Source organism: Botryllus schlosseri, chromosome 13, assembly GCF_051294905.1.
Source record: "Botryllus schlosseri isolate E-star chromosome 13, Bs_hap1, whole genome shotgun sequence".
NCBI lineage: Eukaryota > Metazoa > Chordata > Ascidiacea > Stolidobranchia > Styelidae > Botryllus > Botryllus schlosseri.
Genome location: NC_137248.1, coordinates 18,539,969 through 18,562,243, shown reverse-complemented (window position 1 = coordinate 18,562,243; position 22,275 = coordinate 18,539,969). Strand labels below are relative to the sequence as shown.

The 22,275-nt window shown below is 39.8% G+C and overlaps 1 protein-coding gene and 2 long non-coding RNA genes across 4 annotated transcripts in view; 1 reads left to right on the top strand and 2 right to left on the bottom strand.

Moving 5' to 3' along the window:
- LOC145453457 (NACHT, LRR and PYD domains-containing protein 1 homolog) overlaps positions 1-22,275 on the top strand; it is a 54,118-nt gene that overhangs the window by 25,195 nt on the left and 6,648 nt on the right. For both annotated transcript variants that reach the window (XM_080331442.1, XM_080331443.1), the window contains exons 2-8: positions 8,195-8,292; positions 8,360-8,488; positions 9,729-9,830; positions 14,201-15,631; positions 19,322-19,635; positions 21,432-21,533; positions 22,039-22,191. In XM_080331442.1, coding sequence (XP_080187568.1) covers positions 8,479-8,488; positions 9,729-9,830; positions 14,201-15,631; positions 19,322-19,635; positions 21,432-21,533; positions 22,039-22,191 — 2,112 coding nt within the window. In that variant the 5' untranslated portion in view covers positions 8,195-8,292; positions 8,360-8,478. The remainder of the gene's footprint in view (positions 1-8,194; positions 8,293-8,359; positions 8,489-9,728; positions 9,831-14,200; positions 15,632-19,321; positions 19,636-21,431; positions 21,534-22,038; positions 22,192-22,275) is intronic.
- LOC145453474 (uncharacterized) lies at positions 7,428-9,733 on the bottom strand. The gene is made up of 3 exons (XR_013919789.1): positions 8,865-9,733; positions 8,704-8,807; positions 7,428-7,939 (listed from the first exon to the last, which is right to left on the bottom strand). It is a non-coding gene; the product is annotated as an uncharacterized LOC145453474 (long non-coding RNA).
- LOC145453473 (uncharacterized) lies at positions 16,894-21,374 on the bottom strand. Its single transcript, XR_013919788.1, has 2 exons — positions 21,139-21,374; positions 16,894-18,037 (listed from the first exon to the last, which is right to left on the bottom strand). It is a non-coding gene; the product is annotated as an uncharacterized LOC145453473 (long non-coding RNA).

The window sequence follows — 22,275 nt, the reverse complement described above, 5'->3', positions numbered from 1 at the left end:
CATGTCTTCAAATGTCTTGGCGCTGGAACATTCGGCCCCGAAATACCTGGGTTTAATAGTCCCGCACACGCATGCTTCACCCCCCTCGACTAAGGCATCCCAACGGTCTAGGGCAAGATTAAGCCAAACTAGGAATGTACCGTTCTTTCACAATTGCGAATACAGTTATATTCACAAGTTTATAAATTATAGGGGAGATGTGGAGTCGATGAGAGTGGGACCGAAAATTATTGAACAATTATCTATGATAATAATCTCATGATTACACTTCGTGAATTTGTTTACGGTTGCATGCAGGCAGAAACTTCACTCAAATGCAAATAACTTCGACGTGCGCGAGATATAGGGTCGGTGACAGATGTGTTCTGTTTGGGAGTGTAAAGCAAATCTCAATCGACGTATACATTTTTCTTTGAAACCTCCAACACAAACAAACCAGCAATATCATTTTTAAAGTGATGTGTAGGGCTTATATCAAGGTATATGAGGTCACATATACTTTTTATTCAATATCATCCTTGAGTGGACCTTTTTTCAATTCAATTTCAAAATTTATATAGTGGGTACCGATAATACCATAGCTAAATCAAGCAAAATAGTTGGACTAACTAATCATGCAACAACGGACACAGGCCTACATACAGCGAGAGTGGATGCCCTAATTAGCAGTGGTATTTTATCGCTATAACGAGTTATTTGGAAGTGAAAATGTCGATTTACGGGCACCGTTTAAAGTTTAGGCTTACTCGAAATGTCATTGTCTGCCAACATTTCAGTTATCATTCATTCTATTTTTAAGGTGGCGACCAAACATTCTTCTTCGGCTTGCTGTAGCTTAGCCATATATCATAGCACTTAGCAAGAAGAGTGGGAACATTCAAGTTTTTGAGCGTGTCTCATCAGTCTCAAGATCGTGTGCCTTTGGACCCATCCTGTGGATGTTTCTTAGTCCACATCTAAAACTGCCTTAATGTGCATGTGCATGCAACAGAGAAGAGCAGAACAGAAATAGCCCCAAAACACAAGCGATGTGGTGATGCTAAGTTAGGCATGACATGACGTCATGCCTTAATACTTTACAGGGAAGCAAATAAACACATATACACCGTAACATATACGCAACATATCGTTCTCAAAACATGTAGAACCAAATAACTTGACATGTGATAAAAATGCTGATGGGAGTAAACAATCAACGAAACAGTGGAAACCGTTAATAAGTTTGAGTAACAAATTTTGAACGTTCGTAAATATTTCTCGAAAAGGCGAATACCGTCCGCGGATATTCAGGTATATATCCGCGGTAGTTAGAGTTTGGATCAAAGTGCTAAGCCAGCAAAAGATCTGGTGTTCTCGGCTGAAGATTTGGGGGCCAGAGAGCATTTTACAATGTTTGATGCATCGGTACCACATATCCCCTGCTAACCAACACGAGTACATCTCACGTAGCAGAGATGATGCATTCGACTATCGACCTTTATGATATGAGCCAAGCTCGCTTCCGGATCTATTTGTTATGCTATTCGCAAGGAGCTCAAATTTATGACTTTTTGAAAAATAAACTCGTAAAACTAGCCGTTCATTAATTTCTGTTTGCATACCTACTATAACTTTTCTATTCGAGACTATATTCAAATTAGACTAATAAATTTCGTCAGCTCTGAGACAGCTGGATACATTTTACATTTACGTTTATGCCACCACAAGTGATGTTATAGCGCAGTATTAGCTTAATTCAGTACCTGTGCAACGGTTGTATGGAAATTCGAAAAAACATAATGTACCACATATTATGATTTAAACCTCCCATAAAGTATTATAATCCGTACATGTTGTGTCACGGTATTCAAATTTGAGGTATTTACCATGACAAACATCTTCACAAATTGACGGAATCGGTCAAAGTAGTCGTTGGGGCTACTAATAGAAATAGTGCAGTGAATTTCTAAGCAATTCGAAGCAGATCTAGTGATGTTGATGTAGGTAAGGGTGTAAGTAGTAATCGAGAGGTTTGAGAAATACTCTACCACAGTGCTTTCAACCTTTTTGAGAGCCATTCGCACTTTCTATTGTGCAAAAATTTCATTTGCACTAGCCAACCGAAGATTATTATACAAAAAGAAAATGAAATTACTTGACAATTTTATACCAAAATGTCCACCACTTTAGGTACCGTTTTATGATTGAGTCGGTTGCTTCTGGATGTTACTGGCATTTCAAGTCAGTTAAGCACACTTCCTTACCACAAAGCTTCCGCTTAGGCCAAGGGCGGGCAAACTTTTCAGCTCGCGGGCCGCATTCAACATCTGACACCCTTCGCGGGCCGCATTATAGTACAACCGCAAATATAAGCCAGGACGCATGCAAGCTTTCATTTGAATATATAGTAGCCTCATAGTAACCGACGACATAGAGACAATACACAAACAAATTAAACATTGATTTGATGAACTCGCATGCGTCAGAAACATTAACGAGATTTTACATGCTCAATTATGCCTCAATCAATTAGTCAAAATGATTGATACTTCTGGCTGATGCAGGGATGTTCAACGTTTTTGTTGTGTGTCATCGCTGTTTTCTGGAAATTGGAAATTGGCGTGGTGTATATCACCATAATAGTCGACAACCACCACGAATTCCACAACCTACAACAACGCTGACGGTAATTATGTGTAGACACCCAGCATACTAATTGTTCTACGACCGCAGGTTAGCCACCACTGGCTTGATGATTTGGACAATAAGCTTCAAAGCTATCAAGCAGAGTTGGCTCATGGCAGCTTGCCACATTCCTGAGACGCTAGTAAACTTTTGTTCTGTGTTTCGCATTGTTCATGCGATGCACCACAAGGCCTACCGGCCCGAGGCTCATGTTGAGTTAGCCACCCCTGCTCTATATTGTGTTTCCAAGTCATCTATGAATCTTATAGGCAGAAACGCGGTGAGCTACAGTATGACATTTATTGCCAGGTTTTATGGGGTCTTCTATAAACGATACCAAATTAACCAGAAGAGTTGTGCTTTTACATGATTCATAATTTGCATAGTGATCATATTTCTCATCAATAATATTTACGTCGATGCCTGGTGCATATTGTATGCATAGCGATAAATGTTATATCCACGGCAACACCAGCGCCGGCATCGCGCGATGTTTGCTTAATAAACTACTTGAAATGACCAGATAGCGATGTCACCGCTGTGGTACGCAGCAACAACACTAACGGGTCGCGCTCATCGCCACGAATAGTTACTTTACCAACGAGAATTATAGTTTCGATCGTAACGTCGATTGTGGAAGCCTTGGTCGTATGAAATATGTTGCTCAAAGTTACGCATGTTAGTGGAAATTATATGTAATCAACCCACAGCATTGCCTCAAAGTGCACTGAACTAATTATAGTCGAAAGAAGACCAATTTATATTTTTGTTTTTGTTCTTATTGAACAATTTCTGGCGCTTATCGCCGATACGGTCATTTGCGCCCGATCATAAACATTGTAATGTTGGTATGTCTCTGCTTTCGGTACGCTTCGCGGGCGACTTGCAGTCACGAATTCGTTCACACTTTAGCTGATTCATCTGCATGGGCTTTTCGCACGACACTGCATATGCAGTGACGTCAGCGTTCCGAAGCCCAGATAAACCTCCGACGCGTAGAACGATGGATTCGAGCCACTGTCATTGGTGTCGTGACGCTGTTGCTTAACCAACTTCGCCACTCGCTTCCCGTACCAGACAGGTACGAATTCTGGAAGGAATTCTGGAGTCGACCTCGGTGGCAACGCATTGGTGTTGCAGCTGTGGAATATGCCACTACGCTATCTCGCCACGGACCTCATATGGGGTTACACTCAAATACTCGATTCGACTCGTAACCCAGCTAATACTCCATTCCAATTCGAATCGTTCAGGCATGCTCGACTTTGTCGCGAGTTCAATTCCGATTGAGATTGACTCCAGAGCTCCTACCTGAGGGTTCGAGTTTTGTCCAGGTTTCTGCCGACCATCCTGGCTACATAAGCGCGAGCTTTAAAAAAGTCTAGGGTGGGCGTGGTAATACTTAAATTCGGCTCCTCACGAATCATAAAAAGAACGTCGGTCTGGTGTGAAGTTACCGAATTAGTCGAGATACAATTGATACATACGCAATGCGGCGAGGTAGCGTAGTGGTATAATCCACCGCTGCAACACCAATGGGTTGCGAGTCGATTCCAGAATTCCTACCTAAGTGTTTGAGGTTTATAAAGGCTCCTCCTCGCCATCTCCTCCGTGCGGTGTCTTATGAAAAGCCTATAAGTGGGTCAGTCGATGCCATGAACGAAATATGTCGTACAAGCCCTATGTCATGAAGAAATAGAATACACTATAGACCCGATTTTGACATAAATCTCCTGACTGAACATCTTCCGTTGAGCGCGGTATCTTAACCACCTTGGCGTGTACGACATATTTCCTTCATAACATCGGCTGACAACGATTTAAAGTTCGATCTCTGCGTGACTGCTGGAGCGTGAAGTTGCTGTGGAACTTTCAATAAATTGCAGCTCCATTACGGTGGAGTTCTGAAGAAAATGGCTGCGGCCAAATTTTTTTTTTCGTTTTGCCCTTCAATTTAAGACCACATCATTTTTAGAGTGCAGTGCCCCTTTAAGTTACAAATATTCAACACTTTTTGCATGAGATAAGCCTAGAGTATTCCTAGACTGCATTGATTGCCGATAGGCATTTCAATCACGAAAGCGCGGCACCTAACATCTTCTGAACGTAATGACATCCGTTTCATGTCTAGTCGAGTAAATTGTATGCCGAATGTTACACCATATACTATAAAATGTGTTTATGTGATGCATTTATTTTTGTCTTTTAATCCCGCTATCAATAGCATTCCAAAATGACTAAAAAGAGCCATTAGTTTTGAATTTCCATCTGAGTCCATCCTTTATTCACAGAGTGGTGTATGTACTTGTAAATTTCGAGGAACTTATATCTACAGTTAATGAAATGTTAGCGGCTAAAATACCACGAATCGCGATACTACGGTTTGAAGTTCTCTCATACAGTATTCTCTTTGTTTGAAGTCACGGCAGTTAAGGGAAAAAGAGTTAGGTAAACGCATGGTGATCAAATCCTCGTATAAAACGCGTTGAGTAATGAATGATGCACCATTTACTGCAATAGCAGTGGTAGGACGTACCAAGACCTACTATATACTTAACGTGCATTGTTTGGTTATTTGAAATGAGAACATCTATATTAGATCAAAACTGTGAATAAAGCAAACAGGAAGAGGGAAGAAAGAGACAACATCAAATTCAATCGCCTCACCTCGTGTGGCGAGATAGCGTAGTGGTATAATCCGCGGCTGCGACACCAATGGGCTGCGGGTTCGAGTCCGACCGAGGTCGACTTCGGAATTCTTATGTCTAAGTGGTTTATCTAGCAGTGTCCTACAAAAAGCCTAGAAGTGATCCGTGTTATAAGTTATAAGTCAGCAGTTACGGAATCGACGAATAGCGGGTATGGTGTAAATGACCAAAGGGCTCTTCAAAAATGATTTTTTTCCTCAAATCGTGCTGGCTACTTGATAAAATTGTTAGGTTACCTAATTTAAGCCTACAAACTAAATTTGGTTCAATTCCAATCTGTAGCGGCATTGCTACTGGAGAAGAAAGTTTCTATTTATTATATAAATATTAAATACCGAAAAATTTGAAAATTTTCTGTTCACCCCATGATAGCATTAGGTTGTCTATAGAAACGATGTTCACCAAATTAGGCTCAATTCCAAACAGTGATAGCGGAGTTATTGCCGTCTAAAAATTTGGATTGAAATAAAATAGTATTTACGTTGGGGACCGCTATAATAAATAATTAAAATTGGTCACCGTAAATACTATATTATTCATGATCCAAATTTTTCGACGGCTATGACTCCGCTTCCACTGGTTGAAATTTAACCGAATTTGGTGAACATCGTTTCTATAGACAACCTAACACTTTCATGGGGTGAACAGAAAATTTTCAAATTTTTTGTTATTTATTTTAATATAATAAATAAAAACTTTCTTCTCCTGTAGCAATGCGGCTACTGGTTGGAATTAAACCAAATTTGGTGTGTAGGCTTAAATTAGGTAACCGAACAATTTTATCAAGTAGCCAGTACGATTTGAGAAAAAAAAGTCATTTTTGAAGAGCCCTAATGACCATAATAGTCGACAAACATCATGAATACCACAAAACGAAACAAAAACAAATGGCGGCACAAGTAGCACGTCTATTCAATAAAGTTACGATGACTCATACAGCAGGGACGGATAGCATACAGCCCACGGGCCGGATCCGGCCCGCCACTGGATTTTTTGCGTCACGCAGACAATTTCTCGTCTTATGATAATGTGGCCCGCGGCCCCAGTCTGCTGCGATTGCTTACTACGTCTAATTTTGGTGACTGTATCTTATTATATATACGATATACGTTTGCGGTGCGTAGCGTGCGAGAGTGAAGCTTACACGTACGTTCGTCGACACGAGAAGGCATTATCGGCATTTAGGCATGTAGGACTACTCAACCCTAATGAGTTGATATATTGGTAAATAGGGTAGGCCTACCTGGCTTACCGAACGATTTGAAATCTTAATTAAGATTGCACCGTGTGTTAATTCATCAGAGAAAAGCAGACATGGCGACGCCTGTATGACAATGCTGTTCTAAAATCCACATTCTCTTCGTGATTTTTTCATACCCTTTTGATTTGATATCTTGACATCTCGCTCTACAACAGACTTGGAAAAGATGCCGGGTACCCAGCAGCTGAAGTTGAGTGATCTGCAATGTGACTCTACCCTGAAACGGAAATTCCAGACAGCATCGACAAATTTTATGCGTCACTGGATGAATCCAAGTTTGCCAGCCTGAGACAGATGGTCATGAAATTCCTTGTTCTGTTCTGGTGTACATACATTTGCCAGCAAAAATTTTCGACCATGAGCATTAACAAGACAATGCTCCGTTCCAATCTGACTGACGTTCACGTGCAGTCTGGTTTCTATGTCCCACATGGAACCAGAATTCAAAGAGCTTGTGAAAAGCTATGATCGACTACAGATGTCTCATTAAATTCAACAGATATGAAGGCACATTTCGTTAAAAAAAATCATTGAATACTGTGTTTGGTCTCTATGCTAAATGAACTTGAAGTTTACATTCATTAAATACGATTTATTCCTTGTATGCTTATTGCGTATATGTGGATAAATAAACGAATAATGTATCGATTCAGGAATCCGGCCCGTCAAGTATTTTATTTTCCCATATCCGGCCCGCCGACTGGCGACGTTGCTCGCTTCTGGGTTACAACATTAAACAGTATCAACCTTCTTGATACGATGAAGAAATATTTGGAAGATTTAATTTTGTAGCTCTCAAATACAAATATATATAGATCATCATTTGGTACAAGCTTCAAAGCATCTTTGATGTACAAATACCTCTCGCTCTTGAGAATGAGGTGATGAGGTGCCTCTTTTTCGATTTGGACACGCAGTTCGCTGCGGGATAAAATACCTAGTTCAAAACATTTTGCTGAAAATAACCGGATTTAGTGTATGCTAACGGGGAATTGGCGATCTAAAAGGACACTTAAATAATTTTACATGAATTATAATGGACCGCTACATATATAGAAAAACATGTTGCAAACACAGACACGAAATTTTCGGATTTCGTCAAAGTTTAATTTGCAATGAGAGGAAGGATATACAAAACTGTAGTTCTACTATATAATCATATGTCCTTACCGCACGCCTACTGCGAAGCCATTTTTCGTCAGTGTCCTCCTCACAACCACCTGATCCCAGCCTCCCCCCATATCGCCCCCTGAGCGTTTTCGCCCTCTTCAAAATCCAAATCGCCCCTTGAGGGAGCGCTGGCGATCTGAATCAGTAAAATACAATCACATCAAAGAGGGCCTAATCTTTTACCATAAATCAAATATTGCGTTTTGGTACATTACATCCCTAAATCTACCCTACCTTCAATCACTGATCTAGTGATATCGCGAGCAACAAAGCAACTAAACTTCAATGAGTGGAAAATCTCGCTAGAGAGGGCACTATTGAGCCGTGAGTCTCACAATCATTTGGTTATTTATCGTGTTACAACATCTTATTCGAAATATCATATTTTCAGCTTTTAATAAAAATATATGCGTAACGTGATATCGCGAGCAACAAAGCAACTAAACTTCAATGAGTGGAAAATCTCGCTAGAGAGGGCACTATTGAGCCGTGAGTCTCACAATCATTTGGTTATTTATCGTGTTACAACATCTTATTCGAAATATCATATTTTCAGCTTTTAATAAAAATATATGCGTAACGTGAATTCGAGAAGAAGCACGTGTATCTCATTCAATCAATGAGGAAAAAGACCTAACACCAAGCGCTGCCACTGACGATTCATCATTTCCTAACATGGACACAGGTAACATACCTATACGAAATGGCACGTCGTCCCAAATATTCTCTAGCAAGTGAATCGCTTCTTATGGAGCATTAAGCACACATTTTATAATGATAAAATAAAATCCAATGCCTGCGCTTACAGTTGAATAAATCTCTCTTGCTCACAACGCAACGCACACACAAGACTATCGATAGATCACGATTAAAACCAAGGAAACCTAGAAACATGCTCACTTATATCGTCGACATGCAGTGTTTCAGCGGCTCGATCATGACGCTCTTTAACCGGTCAATTCTCCTGATTTTGTCAATTTCATCGTTCGCTATTACAGATGTTGCTGAAATAGGATAGAACCCTATGATCCGTGAGGTAATGTAATATATGATTAACTTACGCTTGATAATAAAGTATTCGATTGAAGAACAACGGCACAAGGTATAGCATTCAGGGATCACTTGACCTGTCCGGCCCGTGATTGATTTCAAGGTTTGAATCCGGCCCGCGATGCAATTTGTATTTGAACTTCTGTCCTACAGCATTTACATATAGGTAGCTCGGGTATACTCCAGTGGAAGTATGCTCAGGGATCTCATGTTCTCATTTTCTTGAAAGTTATGACAGGTATTTCTTCTATCAAATGATATCGTTATCTCCTTTGAAACAAAATTTGTTCTTACGGATATGGATACCACTATCCAATTACCTAAAGTGGGTCTAGTCTAGTGTAAGGGTAACCAGCCCTTAATCAACGAGAAGGTTGCGAGTATTATTTTTCTAATGACTCGCCATGATAAAATGCTTTGTGAATTCACACAAAGAAGAGTGATATGATCCGATTCATTCAACTTGAAAGTTTTCTTAGCGCATCGCGCAATTTAGTATCAATAGGGCACTTTAATTTTTAATATGGGCATCCCTTCAACCAAACTTGAAATAAAGCAATATTTTTATTGCGGCTTGAGGCATCATTCAGTCTTCAAGTGCGCTTTCCGCTGGTGTGGGGCTATTAGGCACCGGCATTCCCACACAAGCCAGCTGGCACTTGGTGAGCTTCTAATATTATCAACGGCAATTAAACCTGGAATTAATCCATTACTGGAAACACCCCATTTCACTATTCAACACTTTCCATTTGGCCATGACGGGAGCTGGTTGTTCGCTATCATCAAGGAAGCGTGTCTAAAAATATCAACGCGCCACCGATACAAGATATAATTTGGTACTATGCAATAAAATGTATTTCTATATTTTTTTCAAGGATCATTAATTTCGGCTCAAGGAGGAACAGTTACACAGAACTTCTCGAATAACTCTATATGCATTGTGAATATTCACGAACAGACCTTTCCAAGTCCCTGCGGTAAGATATTTTTAACTGCCAGGCATATGCTACGATATGGGGATATTTGTAAATTTATAATGATATAGTCCTCATATAATTTGGTATGTTTAGTGTGGTATTTTCTAAGGACATATTTCTACAAAAAGATCGGAAAAATGCTAAACTGAATTTCCGCAGGCTACATAGCGGATTACCAGTATATTCACAGTCATAAAAAGCTTAGAATATGTACTGGTGACTTTAACGTCAGGGGCGGGCATCATACGGCCCGTGGGCTGGACCCGGCCCGCGCGGTGTCGGGTCTTACATGAAAATTTTACAACTGACTTCAAAAGGTGCCAGAAGCCCCACAGCTGGAGTTGAGTGATTTGTCACTCCACCCTAGAAGAGAGCTTAAAATCTGAAAGCATTGACAGATTTTATTCGTCACTGAGACACTAAACCGCTGAGAAAATGACAATGAAACTACTTGTTCTGTTGGGGTATATATACATTTCTAAGCATACATTTCGACCATGGACATTAAAAACACAAAGCAGTTGCACTCTAATATACGTGATTTTCACGTGCAGTGTTTATCAAGGGCTTCAACGTCCCACATGCAGTAAGATTTCAAAGAACTTGCTAACAAATTTCATCGGCCACAGATGCTTCTTTGACTTCAACAGCTGTTGAAGTAGGCCTACGATACGTCAATGAATTCATTAAGTACTGTTTTGAGTCTCTATGCTTTAAAAGTCTAGTTCACCTTAAATAGGATTTATTGCTTGTGTAGATAGATAATTACGCGATTAGTGTATCAATTGAGTAATCCTACCCGTCAAGTACTCCACTTTCGCATATCAGGCGCGTCCGCCGACTGGAGTCATTGCGCGCCCCTGCTCTACATTACAAGTTGCCAAAATTTCGCGAACCTTCAAATATGATGTGTTGTAAGGTGTCATTCTGTAGATTATTGAATATAAATATCAATTATTCTGTAAAGAACTCTTAGGGAAGTCGGCGCCGGCGGATGCGATCCGCGCACCGTAGGTCTCACATATCCCACATAAAGATGTGACCTTGATGGAAGATTTTTCTGGACAAGGTTGATGAGAACTTCGATATTCTTCAGACTTAATGACAGACAAAAGAACTTTCGTATTTCAGCAACCGCTGTTATATGGCTAGACTCCCAGCCTTGCGATGCCTCATGCATAGACTTTATAATTGTCGCTTGCTGGAGCCTGACTTCCCACCATTACTTATAGGGATGGAGTGTGGCAGCGTGCTACCATGTCTCACTTGACCACGCTAATCTTCATGTAGTTTGGTCATCAATTCCAAGTACCTTTGACAACCAAAGCGTTTGATAATTTTCTATGCTCCCTTCCTATATTGACCATACCAAGTGTCGTTGTTATAGATACAAATGTCTCATGAAGAGTTCATTTCTGTCCGACATATCTTCTGCCTCATTTTCAGCGTAAGATCAACAAATAAATAGGCTTCTAAAACACATCAAAGGTGCTAAGACTTAAATATCACACCGAGTTGTAGGCTATGTCACGGATGTGTACGTCACGCACGAACGAATTTTCGTTCGTCATAATCTTGTAACACTTGAACGACTTTGGCCCTCATGAACAACTTGGGACGATTATATTGTGGATCACTGCTTTTCAACCTTTTTGAGAATCATTCATGAAGATAAACCTACTTACCGGTATTTTGTTCAGATGTCAACAAGTAAGTTACCGGTATAGACCATAAAGGGTATCTCTAAAAAGACAATTCTACTTCCTCCTTTTGATTTCAACTACAGTGCACTAAAATCGTTTTCGGCCAAATAAGTTGTTGGATTTTGTACAATAACTTCTAGTGCTTGGATAGTCAGGTCTTCATTAGAACCATCCAACTCTCCTATTAATAATACACCATATTTTCCGCGAGTATGGCAAAGGCTTCCCGACAGATACGAAGGGTTTTGGTGGTATTTCGCGACCCAAGCCTCACACATCCGAAAAATTGCATTTTAAACATTAGTATGCTACGATTTTACAGGTATGTAGGGCATAGAGAACGCGCAGACCATAATTGTACACAACACAGCTCTACGAAGCCTGTTTCAAATTGGGTGAATTATTACTTTCTCCGAGCGTCACATTCGTACTTTTACTCTGTCTCCCCAAATTACGAGGACGGAACTATTCGGGGACGACTGCCGATCATTTTAACGACCGAGTATATCAATATCGAAAGTTTTTGCCAATCAGCGACTTGATATTTGGCCACAGGTTTCTCGCCGCCCATCTTTTTGACACCACACTTTTCCAGCGGTATGTGGCCAAAGCTTTACGTCTTCATATTTCGCGACGAAAGAGGAACGTGTCTCGTAGGCCCCCAGCCGTTATAGTTGCACCATGCACACCTGTACATAAAGAATCCCAACGGTGTTCGACCTTTGACGGTGATTTCCAGAGAAACCAGTCGGACAAATCTTATCATGAATCCGAACCAATTTGTATAATAAAAAGGACGGCATATTTACATGATCAAGCCATTTTTCTGTGTGCCTCGCTTATCCTATTGCTAATAATAATAATACCCAAAATTAAGACTGTGGATGTTTACATCCATCTCCCTGAAAATCGCGCGAATACATTTTTTGAAAAAACAATCAACGCATGTCACGTACATAATAACAGTCCTCTCTGCTGCCGCGGCGACCCAACATTCTGCCATTTGCGACCCATACTTTGAGACAGAGGTTTTTTATAGTATGCGTTGCGACCCGGGTATAAATCTGAGTCGCCACCGCACTAAAGCGATTTTTTACTATCCATGTAATATTTGTTGAATCTCTTGCAACGAACAAATTTATTTGTCCTTCTTGCGTTCCACTGCGGATAGTTTGTACTGTACATGTCCAAGGTCAATGTGTAGGGTACTATAGCAAAAAGAGATACGGAGAAAAGTGTTTACGATGATATGGCGTGATCATGAAAATGTGCCGAACCTTATATTATACAAATTTGTTTGATGTTATAATAAAATCAGTCAGACATTTGTTTTTCTGGGAGCTCTAACTAGTATTAGCACAGGGAAAGATCGGAGCGTAACTACTGCACCCGATTTATTTTGAACACGTCTAATTTTCATAAATCAATCTAACAGCAATCGCAATTTTGAAAGAACGGTATAGTCCAAGCAGGGTAACATATCCCTGACTCCTAGTACAGTATATCACCGTCGGAGAACTTTGTTATAATTTAATCTAGGAGAATGCAACGAGCTGTTGCAGGACTATTAGACACGTGTATTTCTTGTCCTTCCCTTTCCGTGCCGGGAAATAGGAAGACATGAAGTTTTGGCGAACATATACACGGCTTGGCAAAGTTAGGTTCCAAAAAGATCGCCGATTGGCCCGAACCTTCAAAAGTGATATGTCAGGCCGTCGAAAAGATCGGCAACAAATGTTCCAGTCCTTGCAATCTGAGCCCCGCAGTACAAATGCGACCCACAGGGAAAATAATGCATCCATATTTGAAATCGTGTACGTCACGCGGTATGCTTCATAGAATTGCGTTGCGAGCAACTGCTCAAAGGTTGTCTGCACGTCCTCTATGTCATATATGCCCGTAAAAACGAAGCATACTGACATTAAAAAGGTATCCCTTTCAAATTGTGAAGCTTCGGTCGTTAGAGCCAACTAAAACACTGATTTGGGTCGCGGTATAAAATGTTTAAGTACCACTGCCTTAAGAGCCCTGAAATGGGTAAAATCAGCATTTACAGTAGGTTACCAATTTGAGTCTATAATGAAGATATTTACTACTATCTTCGTGCTTCACACTGATCGAACCGTTGTTAAAAGATATGATGATTGTTCAGAGAAAAGAAGCTGAACGTCAATTTGACGTCATGATCTGATGCGCTACGTAGGCCTTCCTGCCACTTTACTTTTTATTACGTAATAACTATAGTGCGCTAATGTTAATTCACTACGGCTGGTTCGAGACAAAGCTATCATACAAACTACAACTAGTGGTGTGGCGTCAAACAAGACTTTACAATTGCGTCACACCGGCAATATTTAGGGAGCCATTGATCTCGAATTTCCTGTGAGGTTTATTTGAATTCTACCGCATTTATTTACGATTTTCATCCGCACTCAGACGAATTTTTATACACCTCATTCGCACCATATTCTTCATCCGCTCTGCAACTTTTTTCATTCACACAAGTACGTACCATCCCACAGGTTGAAAAGCACTGCTGTGGACCAACCTTTTATCTACGCAATGTTGTAGAACAATATCGGAGTTTGTCATACTCCCAAATAACCACTTCGTATGAGCAGGCGGTGAACAATCATAAATTTGAAACTGCCCGATCTCTTATCACAGAACGACAACTAATAAAGGCCGTCCACAGACACACTCAGAAAAGAACGAATATCAGCGTCCTTGCTGATCACAAGCATGAAAAATTTCACGAGCCAGACTTCGTGGTCCATCCAAAAATGCGAAAAGTTGACGTTGACGATTTCTATAAAGGTCGCCTAGACATTGAATTGAGGGCTCTCTCGATGCAACATATTTCGCGAAGCCAGTTGACGGAGAAAGTGGAGCTCTCTGGCCGTCTTGACGACAATGCAGATCAAGCTATCAGTTATGACGAGATACTTGCATCGATTTGGAAAAGTCGTGAATCTAGGTCGTCAAATGTAGTTGGTGTCACGGCTATTGTCGGATCAGCTGGATCCGGAAAAACAACTTTAACTCGTAGGATTGCTACAAATGTTCTCAACGTCTTGCGAAAGCAGCAGCGTGTGAAAGATGTGCCTTTTCACGGAAAAAGAATGGTGCACTATATCGAAATTAAAAATATCGAAAAGAAGGAATCCACTACAGTATGGGAATTTTTATTCCATGGTCTTTACCAGAGTGAGGACGAAGAGAAACAGGCATGTAAATGGTTGAATGAGCACCAGTCGGAAGTCATCTTAATTTTTGATGGTCTTGATCAAGCTAGATGGAATTTTTCTGAAGACAGTCTCCGTAAAATAAGAGACTACGACAAAGCGAGCACTTCCACTATCATGTACAACATCTTATCGCGTAACATCCTTTGCGAGGTCAAAATCCTTATATCAATGCGTGAATTTAAGGTGTCGGAGCTACCGGCAACGGCCCGACCAGAGACTATTATTACTCTGAATGGTCTGACACGAGACGACGCGCGCAAGCTATTTGTTCATTTTCTAGCTAAAGAGCGGGGAGGTGTAATTTGGAAAAACATAGAAATAATGTCGCCGTGGTTGGTCTATTTAGTTTCTGTACCGCTCTTCCTATTTCTCACAGTATTTGTCGTGAAGGAGGACAGGGGACGAGATCCACCAACCAGCGTTACAGAACTGTACGATAGAATTGTAGAGTGCCTTCACAGAGTCAACAATTTCCGCAATCGGGAAGCCATTAAAGAAATACTAAAAAAATTGAAGAAAATCGCGTTTACAGGCATTGATGAAGGGAAGGTCGTATTCAGGGACACGGACTTGACAAAAGGCGGACTTTCCGCAGAATCCGTGCAAGATGTAATGACTAAAGTTCCGAATGACGTTTTCATGACCCGTTATTTGAGGCAGGACGATTTTATTTTCTTCTTCTGTCATCAAAGCATGCAGGAATTTTTAGCAGCGAGTTACGTAGCCGAAATGGACTTCACTGAATTCTCGCGCTTCGAGTCACAACATCTGCGAGAGCAACGATGGTCCGTCGTTCTTAGATTTCTTACAGGCATACTATGCTCGGTATCAAGATATGAGCTTCATAAAGGTAAGCATGCATTATTTTGTACCTCAGTAGACATAGGCTTAGCCCAGGGGTTCCCAGCCTTTCTTTGGCCGTGGCCCATTTTACGGCTTGAAAATGTTCTGATGCCCACCTCTTTTCCTCGAGTCATAGTCCTGTTCAATGCGTGATAGTCTCCGGCGCCGATATACCTATTAATCTAAAACATCCGCATTCTTCTGTTACTATTTGAAACTTAACCGCTAGGGACATGAAATCGAGCGATGCGCGACAATCATTTTCAATTCAATATATCTCCCCATAAAAAACGACCAACTAAATTGTTTTGGGCCCCTGCGAGCTTCCCCCAATTGGGGGTTTTGGGTACGAAACTTACGGCCATGGCAGATTGTATGACTCTTGTGTATATTATGGCCGTCTACTGTTCCACTAACGTCGCGAAACCCAATTATCTAATCTCCGTATCCGCTGTGTGATTGTGGTTTTGGGTCCACTATGGTGGGAATAACATTATGATCCAGCTTCAAACAGTTATTTGGTGAATGGGATACTATAGAAAAGTGGAGAAAAAATTTCTTAATATGCAAGCTGTTTAACGTACATAGTCTGTCTTGTAGGCTACCCATCGAAGTTGCGATGTCAGAACATTCATTCTAATGATACAATCAAATCAATTCACGTGACTAGGGTTGCATTTAAAACAAACGGTGTTTTGAAATACTTTGTTTAAAACATGGTTTAAACAGTGTTTAAAAAAAGGCCTACAAAAACACAATTTGTAAAGTTATGCCATAATTGTGTGAATATTCTACAAAAAAACATGTTGTATGAGCTTACGGACAATTACCACCCGATAAAACCGACGTATATCGACATGATATGGTTGGAACCCTCAGAATAGTCGGTTCAACAGCAACAGTACAGATATTTCGTCAAATGAGCTATTTTTACCCTATATTGTCAATTGTCAATGTCAGTCCACTATGACGTAACAATTGAATATTAGTGACGTCATGACTTTAAAAAAAACATGAAAAACAATAAAAAATATGTTTTAGATTAAGGTCTTGTTTTAAACATGATTGTTTTAAATTGATTTTTATTTTAAATGCAACCCTATACGTGACCCTTACATTATGTACAATTGTACATGTACATTAATGATCTCAAGGCCGGACGTTTTAAACCGGTTCCAAAGACTAATGTGCTGCGCCAAATCTTCAATGCATAACGATTCGTTGCGGTGGTACTCTATACATCCACAGGAAGTTGATAATTGACAATAAATTGCAATCATGAGTATTTTTATATTAGCATGATACGACCTACAGGAGTACGTTCATCTACATTAAATGCTCTTTGTCCGAGTTTAATGCACACCCGTTTCCACGGCATACGATGTATGACCCCGCCGGAATACTTGATTACTTTAGCATTAACTTCCAGTAATTATAAAATCGGAATTATTTTCGTTGCTGTTAGTCGTGGTCATAGCCGCGGGGCGACAAAAGCCGCTGTTTTCACCTCCCATTTTCGACTTGTACGTTGTGACTCTATACGAGCCACTACGTCTGATCAGAAGCTTTAAGTAAGCTACATATAATTCGATAACATGAATATATTTTCGAGCGAATCACATAACAAATATAACTAAACTTTCACTATCACTACAATTTTCCAAATGGCTTTGTGGCCTACCTTAAATTGCGCCAGTGGCTCACAGTTTGAGAACCCCTGGCTTAGCCGTACATTAGGTGCATGTTTCGTTTCTGTTATGGCTGCTCCAAATCGAATTACCCAAATTTGAATCGTACTTCAACGTTTTAATCCAGTGGTTTTAAAATCTTTTCAGACACGCCCCCCTTTATGATAGTAAAAGATTTCGTGCAACCCTTATCGTCATATCACAAAACTCCACCAGAATGCTAGCAATCCCAATGGATAGTTTGATGGTATGGAAGGGTTATGACTGTTGATGAGAGAATTCTTAAATATAAAATTCAGACTATATACAGAGCAAACAGTGTGGATTGGAGGTGAAGCGCGAAAAAAAATTCCAAGTTGACCGCAGCTTTGCGCCCGCTTCGGATGCTTTCATGCCGTCGAAGGGGGACGCACCTCCCAGTTTGAGAACCACTATTTTAATCAAATCATCGTTTTTAATGTTTGTTTTTCAATGAAGTACAATAACTTTGATACTTTGAAAACACCGGTATAGTGAAAGAGTACATATACGACGCAGATAAAATTGTGATCTTTGTATGCTTGGATGCGTTACACGTGGTAGACTGCGTAATTCAAGCATTATAGTCTTTGGGAGCTGTCAATATGCAGTGTAGTGCTTCTGGATTTTTAGCGCTCGTTCCCCGTAAACTTTCAATCAAATTTGTCGTGCCTTCTTTTCATTTTCAACTCATCTTCTGATGGTACCTATATTAAAATCAAAAATTCCATTTACATAAATTCGCAATAGCGCGAATAAAGATTTTTAAATAAATCTACCCATATTTGTAGGTTTGCGAAATAATTTAGGGTTCCAGATAGCGTATAGGACTAATTCCACAATGCATCTCATACCGACTGATTTGGTGCTTCGTACCCCAAAGCGGTCCACGGACCAGTGATTGGTAACCCATGGAATAAATCTCCTCGTGATATGAGCATTTTACTGCCTTTGCGTTGAAAACGATTAGTGCAGAACTCGAAGCGATCGCATTATTTCCGTTATACTAATAGTGGAAATTAAAAGTGAGAGCGTTCTATCAATTCCATTTTTAAATGTTTAAAAAATGTAATTGTCTGATAGTTTTGAGGGTAAAAACACCAAATCTAAATATATGTATCAACAAAAGTGGTCAGAAACAAAGCTTTTCTACTTCAAATTCTACTTGACAGTTTTCCGTTTTCCAGGCAAAACTACGCCTATGGCCAGTGGTTCGCAACCGCCGGTCCGCAGCAAGTTTCCGGCCGGTTTGCCAGATGTATTCGAATTTGATATCTCAGTTTCAATGAGCAAGAAATTGGGTGATTGTCCATTAATTGGAGATATAAAACAGAAAACTTTGCGTTTATTTAGAAGTTAGGAACGTATTTTTCGTATGGTATCGCAATAGAGAGCTCATGGTTTAACTTGGGCGTTGCACATTGATGCAAGTGCTATACGAAATTGTTTAAAACTAGCTCGTTTCTGGCAAACAAATATTGAATTACGACAATGTAATTGGGCGAGACTTAGTAATGTATCAGAGCTAGCAAGTAGCCAAGTTGCATTTCTTTAAAGGATATCGAACAATCGCAATCAGGGTAGTGGTCGTTAATAGGACTTCGCGAGTTTCGCCTTGCAGAAACGTAAATAGAGCCATGTATAAATATATATTATCAAAAAGACATCATTGAATAAATTTTCCAATGTCATATTCAAGTTGTATGTATTTGTCGTAATTTAATTTAGGGTGACTTTTGGTGTTTGAAGTTCTACCGGTGCGCGAGCTCAAAAAGGTTACGAGAACCACTGGCCTATACTTCTTACTTTTATACTTACTTGAAAATCTCTACTTTTATGAATGTTCGATTTCTGATTCCAACCGATGGCCTATACATCAATTATTCAGTCGGTTGTATACGACTGTGAAAGGATGGAGTGTCACGTCCCAACGTGGAGAGTAAGAGAACTTTATTGACTGCAATTTACCGAATTCATTTATATCCCACCAGTCCCAGATGAGACCAAAAAGAGAACATTGCTTGCAAAGTCGATTTGTAAGCAACTCAAGGAGGTTCACGAAGATGAAAAGGCTTTTATTCGGATGGAATTATATACTGCAGTTTATGAGGCGAATAACAACGAACTTTTAAAACATCATAAAGATATTGATGTGTTAAACATCTATTTGAATCCATATGACGCTCATATAATTGGATCGTTAGCGAACAGAAGAGGACGTCTCTCGTCTTTGACTTTATACCGCTGTAACATCGACGACAAGACCATCGATATTATTGCAACCTCTCTGAAGCATGAGATTACCGTGAGTTTTAGAAGATTAAGCTAACATTGAACGAGGTATGCATGCTGTTCAAGAACTAAAAATGACTAGAAACAGTGTTATCTCATGACTTCGAATTCAATGCTACTATTTTGACTATTAGAGTTAATATTGATGACCCAATACGAAATCCCACTGTTAGCAGCTGTAAACAGGTCATCAAATCTTTCTACAATGAACGGGTGGTGTTTACAAAGAAATCATTACCACATTTGTCATAATTTGGTTATGGAAGGAAACTGATATTGTATGGCAAGTTATTTGGTACCTATGGCTGCATATACACCACTTTATCCCAAGCAATTTCAACCCTACTTCAAATAAGTTCTTGTGCAACATTAGTTGGATTTATGATTCATATACGCCTGTGGTTCCCAACGTGGGCGATATCGCTTCCAAGTGCGCGATTCTAGGATCCACTAATCTAAGCATTGCAAACGAGCTCCACGTCACATACTGTTACGAGACGTTCATGTTGAAACCATCATCTAATTAAGTAAATCAACCCGGACTGCTAAAATTTTTGTTTCGAAGATGATCATATGTTGCAAGATCATATGTTTGATATTACGTTACGTGAGGCATACTTTCGTTTCAACAGGTTGACAAAATAGATCTGCGGGGAAACAATTTTTCAGCAACAGCACTTCGCTCACTTCTTTAACGAGGTCCAGATGAATCAGAATTTATGTATCTAAGTTGAAAAGTGAGAATGGTGTAATTTCGTTAGAAATCCCAGAACTGTCGATCTATAACTTCAAATGCATCCTAGGGATTTTTACATTTAATCAAGACTCAGTGCTACGGCAGCGGAGGTTGTATTTGGAGGCACGCCCATGGACAATAGCAAAACAGATTTATTTTTAAGGTTGTTGAACATATTGTTGAAAATATTCATATTCAATTTCAGCCTACACATATATATTAGCGGCGTCGGTATTTATGTCCCTCGGACCGATTTGAGTCTATAGCTCGAACAAACAGAGCCATAAATTTAATTAGTCAGCCATATCTCGTGCCTTGCTCCATTCAAAATTATCGCTTCTCCGTTGGCGCAGAAGATTTCTCTGCATAGGTGGCACACATCTGCTATTGCCGAGGGTGCACATCTTTGGCGGGATTTGGATATGTGTTAACCCGAGTCAGGTCTGGTCATAAGTTGAAACATTTCGAACGTATGGTACTTTTGGCCTGACGCTTAAGGCGCCGCTACATTGGAGTAGGATACTACATAAGTTTGTTTTCTAATTGAGCAGACCATAACTGGCTTCATTGACACTCAAGTAATATTCCTTCAAATGTCTGTTGTTTTGGTTAAAAAGACATTGTATAGGATACGGCCTGGAAAGGAAATGAGTAATTTTTCAATAATTTAGCCCTTGTCAGTGCATTCTGCAGCAATGTTGATGTTGGATCTCGGACCAACAAGAAATATATTTTGAGTAACAACTAACAGCTACAATAGTTATGTGCATTCGTACTCACCAGTTACTTCCAATTCAGACATGTTTTCTAGGTCTGGTTCTGAATAATATATGTCGACCTCTAAATTATCGTATCCAGCGTCCTGTCTCTTACTTTGGAAACTGTGTTGTTATATCGCTTATAGGTACATTAGTCAACCGTTTATTGAGAATACACAATTGAATCCTTGTTTGCTACAAGATATCATCACCGATAAAATTATGACAAGTCACATATACGTAGATTAACATCGCTATACGATCTTCTTGGTTGAATTTGATACACAGGATGTCACAAATGTGTACAATATTAAGGTGCTCCAGTTCACAGTGCGGAAAACGGATGACATCAAATTGATCATCGAAGATGATGTGACCGAGATATTTGGTTCGGTTGCCGGGAGGTTTATTTTAAAGGTATTTCACAATCCAACTTCCAATTTTCGATGCAAGAGCAACGTGTTGTTAATAATTCATTTTTTGGGTATTATTTGGAATGTACGTTCAAATATATATACATATATATATATATAATATATATATAAGTTATATATCAGTCTACTGCCTATGTATCTACCTTAAACTTACTTGGGGGCATTCATGGCATTCGTAATAAAAAACAAGTCGCATATTAAATTCGTGCGATGAAATCTCTTTATTTTTCGATTTTATTTTTGCCCTTTTTGTTATATAAGGTTGTGCTATCCCTTATATCCTACAACTACAACCCGTTGGTATTTCTCATGTACCACGCATTGCACTTTAAGTTCTCAACTTTTCCCAGCCAAAATTAAATAATAATAGGAGATTATGTCATTGGTTAATTTCATTCTCTTCTATTGAAAAATGTTCCGCGGAACCACTGTAACATATCCAATTTCCGCGTCGATGGCTGCATGACCAAGTATTTCTGCCTCCACAGGACTCGTCTTTAGCCTTGGAATACGCTCCTGTCTTCGCGTCAGCTCTCTATTTGCTCAAACTCCTTGACGCAGAACCAATAGAATTTCCTGACCAACATGTCTATCTCAAGCATAATGATTTACGGGAGTTATCAAATTCGAAGGCAAACAAGGTAAGCTGTAACATATGTTTTTTACAAATGGATGTATCATTAATTCGATGAATATTGTCAGAATATATCGCGAAACTTGCACGC